This window comes from Ricinus communis, chromosome 3, assembly GCF_019578655.1.
Source record: "Ricinus communis isolate WT05 ecotype wild-type chromosome 3, ASM1957865v1, whole genome shotgun sequence".
NCBI lineage: Eukaryota > Viridiplantae > Streptophyta > Magnoliopsida > Malpighiales > Euphorbiaceae > Ricinus > Ricinus communis.
This window is the reverse complement of record NC_063258.1, coordinates 26,300,502-26,305,682: the sequence shown is the minus strand read 5'-3', so window position 1 is coordinate 26,305,682 and position 5,181 is coordinate 26,300,502. Positions and strand designations below refer to the sequence as shown.

The following is a 5,181-nucleotide window of genomic DNA, read 5'->3' as shown; positions in this document are numbered from 1 at the left end:
TAACTACAAATATATGCTCTTTTCTTATTAACTCTGTGTATATATGTTTTGTTCTGTTAGTAAAATTAACTATATTATTATGATACAGTTAGCTTTCATTAATATGACCCATTCTTTTGTACCGAAGTGATACACCTTTTTTTTATGTCATATATTTACTGTATCAGTAAATTAGTGATATTATATGATAATGTATTATATTTTATTATCAAAGAGACTTATATATATTTGCTAAGAAAGATGCCATATATTTTAAAATTGATAAATGGGTAATCCAAAGATGTATTTAATTTTTTCCAGAAAAAAAGAAAAAGAAAAAAAAAAAGAAAATCAAGAAACTAAAAGGAGCACTAGCCTACAATGTACAAATAAGCACCCTGTGTTACAAGAAACTCAACTCAATCAAAACACATATTTTATAGCTCTCAGTTAAATGATTTTGAAGTTGAACTTAAAACACCCATCTGAAATCATCTGCAGAACAGCCTAATTTTGGAGCTGTGCTTTCTGAACTTTTGTTTTAAAGACTAGAATGTAAAGTTTCTCCATTGAGAAGTACAGGAAACATCCAGTTGAATGGGTCACAAATGACCCAAAACTTGAGCCCACAATGCAGTGCCAGGCCGGCCCATATACCTTGTCAAATTCCTGCATTCATGGAGACTCGTCAAGATTATATCAACATTCACAAACAAAAACAAGAAACAGCTGAAAGAAAAGAATAGTCACACCATAGGATTATATATTCTGATAAAAAATAATTAAAAAAGAATAGCACACGGATTAACTGAAATTAGATTCTAACTGAATAGTATATAGAAAGTATTCTTTTTATGCTGTGGACACATTAATACGTGTATGTATTATTTGATTATTAATGCATAATTGGGGTTTAGAATTTTGAATTCTGTAACCATAGGTTCTACAGCTAGTCTGCATCGTATCACATGGGATGTTGGATCCATTGCTTTGCATTCTGCAATATGTTTGACATTTTAGACAGATGTTATGATGTTGGTTAAAGATAAAATAAGTGCTGTATGAGATTGAATTCTCTGTGTTGCCTGCTTAATCAACTCTACTGTCTAAATCTAGCTTTTTAGTTGTTTGGTCTTTGACTTGCCTAGTCTTGTAAGAAATTTGAAAATATTTCTTTACATATTACGATACCTTTTCAATTCTCGTAAATAAATATTTTACTTTTTTCAATTCTGACAAATAAATATTGAACCGTTTTGTAACTGGTGCTCTCTTTTTCGCTAGAAAAGAAAAATATAATTTAATTAACTAATCTTATAATAAGATGATAACTTCTATCTTTAATACAAGTAGAAACCTCAAGTTTAATCCATCACTAACCAAGGGTTGCTACTTGATTAGCTAGGTATGAACTTTATCTTCCAAAGAATTTTGATTAACTATTAGGAGCATGAAAACCATTTTTTTTTTCTTTTTGGGGCTCCTTCAAACTTCAGTAACAAGAAACAGCTACATATGAATTTTCATCTTAAAAATCTAATCGACCATTAACCATGCAGAAGAATAACAAAAATAGAGATCAATAATCATGTCAAATGCACGTACCTTTTTTATATTGTAAGCAATGTGTTTAGAGCTAAACTTATCCAAACTGTCATAGGTTCTTCTTGCACACCGAAAAGCATGAATCTGCATAAATCCAGGCATGTCTGTCACCAATACCTTCACTTGAAGAAATGAAGCCACCGATGCTAAATTCGTTTCCACATGAGATACTGACTTTCTCGCCTCCACCATCACGTTTCCTCTTTCTCCTACTCTTTCTGCGGCCATCGTTTCCTGATAAGAATTCTCTAGTTTTCTTGAAAACAGGTTGTGTGACAAAGGTTTATTAATGACAACATTTGGTTCTATTTTCGGTTTGTAATTCTTACTGCTAGACTTGTAGAAATTCATCAAGAAATTACCTCTCTTTTGCTTCTCATGGTGAGTAGCCATTTCTCAGGCTTCTTTCTTTAGTGGGGTGTATGTTTGATTAGGCAAGCTATATAATGCAAAACGATGTAATGTGCAGGAGGAGAGGTGTTTGGAATTAATCAGGACCATTAAAGAAGACCAATTAAAATAATGTTGATTAGAAAGTTGGTGGGATAATTTTATAGCAACAGACCCATGTGTTATTGCCTGCGATCAAGGATAATAAAGTGGTGTTTTGCTTGTGAAAGATTTGATGTATTGTGTTCTAATCTCCTTGCATCACATAATGTGTGTATGCTTTTTGTGGTCCTTACTCTTTAGTCATTGAGAAATAATTAAATAACATACACATTATGTATATATTTCTCTAATCATTATTATTATTATTATCTGTATCTGAATAATTATAGCTATACAATAATAATAACTATTTTCTTATATTTATTCTAAAAATTAATAAACTTTTATTAGTATTGATGTATATATAATAACGGAAAAGTTCGAATTCAAAATTATAAATTAAAATATTAATTAGACCCTCTAATCAATAATATTTGGTCGATTTTTTAGACCTTGATTAAGCTATTTTCATGGAATAAGCAACACTGATGATTTAGGGCATGTTTGAGTTGGTTTCTAGATAGACAACAGATAAAGACTCTCTCCACCGCCCATTTTCAACACAGTGTGCCAACAAAATGGTCATTTGTCTTATTGTATTATGATTATGTGTCTAATTAAGAAAAGTTCCTGTGCTGAATTAATTGATTCACTCACCAATTTTTTTTGCTGTTGTTGTTGTTGTTCAGTAGACATATAATAATACCAAGAGGACTAAATGAGGTAATGGGCATTCTGATAACTGATGAATGATGGTGGTTGTCAGTTTGGTTTTATTTGATAGATTATTGGAATGAAGAGAGATTGCTAATTTTGTACTATTTGGATCTATTGATTGTAGTAGCACTCCTACAAAGATTGTTAATTTATGACTAACTTTTCATATATGGTATGTGCCATGATACTGACACTCAAACCCTACATCTCTTTTCTCGAAAAAATAAATAAAACAAGTTTTGACATCTCGAATTGACATTTTTATAAAATTTTCTTCGTAATGTGTTCTTTTCCTTTTATGGCCATATTTTAATTGATATCATATTTAAATATTATTATAATTATTTTATTTTATCAATAGAAAATTTAGAATCGCTATATAAAAGTTATATATTAAAATATTTTATATTTATAATTTTTTAAAATAAATATATAAAATATTGAAAAGTACTTTCAATAAAATTCAACAAACAACAAAATTACATATTAAAATATTTTATATAAATTTAGTATAATTTTTTAAATAAATATATTAAAAAATCATTGTAATTATATACTCTAAAATTCATCCGTAATATTAGATCACTATTTTTTTTATATTCCTTCAAAAACCGAGACTTGTTTAATACGGTGATAAAATCTTGAACTAAAAACTTTTAAGCAAAACTTTAAAATGGATATTAATTGTATAATATGATTAAATAAAAATGCTAAGTTTACCGTTTTGATTTTACCATAACTCTGAAACAACATACCAGCCAAAATTAAGAAATCCACAAGGAACAAGATTTTTCTCTTTTTTTTCTTCCATAATATTAAACCAAGGATTGCCTCGAACGTGGGGAAGTAGCACGTGCAGTCTCCATCTTGGCATGCCTTAGAAGTTCAAAGGTAGTTAGTTTTCGGATAAACTGCATATGAAGTTATCTTCTGAGAACAACAGATTGATCAACATCTATCTTTTATGGATTTGCAGAATTAACTTAGTGTTGCTTTAGGTTTTTGTCACACTGACAGACTTTATATTGAAAAGGTTTGGTTTAACGAAAAAGTAATATTATTCATGCAAAATAGAAAATAAATCGTCATTATTAAGCCAACTTATTAAGAATCTTAATTTGATTCTCAGATTGTTTAATAATATCATCTAAATAAATCCAAAAAAAAAAATAATAATAACAATAATAATAATAATAATGATTTTGTTTGTGAGAATTCCTTATGGGCCAACAAATTATTGGTCACTTGTGAAGGCTTAGAATTTAAAGAAGAAGAAGAAGAAGAAGATGTATGCATTAAATTAATGAAGGACCATATCGTATCCAAATAAATGCGATACAAATTGTGGGTATGGCATGTCTGTTAGAGATGACTTTGATAGGGATTTTTGGATTTTGGACTGTTGTAGATTTATAGAATTAATGTGCTGGGTTTTAAAATTAATTCTTTGAGCATTCATTGGCCCCCCTTATTTACAGCAATTCTGCATGCTTAAAGCACAGCAAGTGACCGTTCAATAATTCGTTCAAATGGTCTTTGTTGATTATGGAAGCAAATGCCCCTATGCCCCTCTTCTATGCATATATTCTTTTTGTTTTTGTTCTTTCGGGATTCTCATATCCATAAACTACTTGTTTAAATTATTGGTCAATCTGATAATTTGCTCCACTTTTGCCATGCTCTCACACTGCATCAATGAAAGATCACATGTATATGCTACATTTTCAACACCACAGGATATTTTTGGTGATAAAATGACAGCTGCGGCAAGAGAAAAAAAAAAAAAAGAAAAAGAGAAAGATGAATACACTTGGAAACCTTGGGATAAATCAGGCAAGACTTAATTTCGCATGTCCTCAGGATCTTCAGCTTTTGCAATACATGTATGCCAGGGCCCTATATACAATTGAACAGCCTATTCATACATGTCAATACAGAAAGGCAACCTTAAGCCGAGAAAAACACTAAAAAATACTAAGCTCAAAGGAGCCAGGCCTATTTGATAGGAGAGAAACCAAGAACATTCTGAGAAAAACCAGGAAATGTCTCAACCGATCTGCACACAGAGTGAGATGTGATTCAATGACTTTAGATGCAGAGAATTCTCCATCACTCTCAGTGAAGAGAAGATATATAGCTATGGATGAAATCAAGAGAATTATTTAAAGCTCTGAATGGGAATGTTGAGAGATATATATGTGTGGATTTGGATAAAGTTTAGTCAGCAACCGATTCATCAACTTATTTAAAGATATACTAGCTAGTATGATTATTTATAGCAAGAATGGAATTAAAAAGAAGTGTTATATGGAAATAATTAAAGGTACAATGCAATTCAGAAATAACTATGTGAATTAAACCTAGTTAATATTACTGATCAAGATTTCC

The 5,181-nt window shown here is 30.1% G+C and overlaps 1 protein-coding gene across 1 annotated transcript; it reads right to left on the bottom strand.

Annotated features, from left to right (window-relative positions):
* Nucleotides 1-248: 248 nt before the first annotated feature.
* LOC8275857 lies at nt 249-2,176 on the bottom strand. Its single transcript, XM_002524419.4, has 2 exons — nt 1,585-2,176; nt 249-648 (listed from the first exon to the last, which is right to left on the bottom strand). Exons 1-2 carry the CDS (start codon nt 1,975-1,977, stop codon nt 487-489), a joined length of 555 nt encoding a protein of 184 aa, XP_002524465.3. The 5' UTR covers nt 1,978-2,176; the 3' UTR covers nt 249-486.
* Between the last annotated feature and the right edge of the window lie 3,005 nt (nt 2,177-5,181).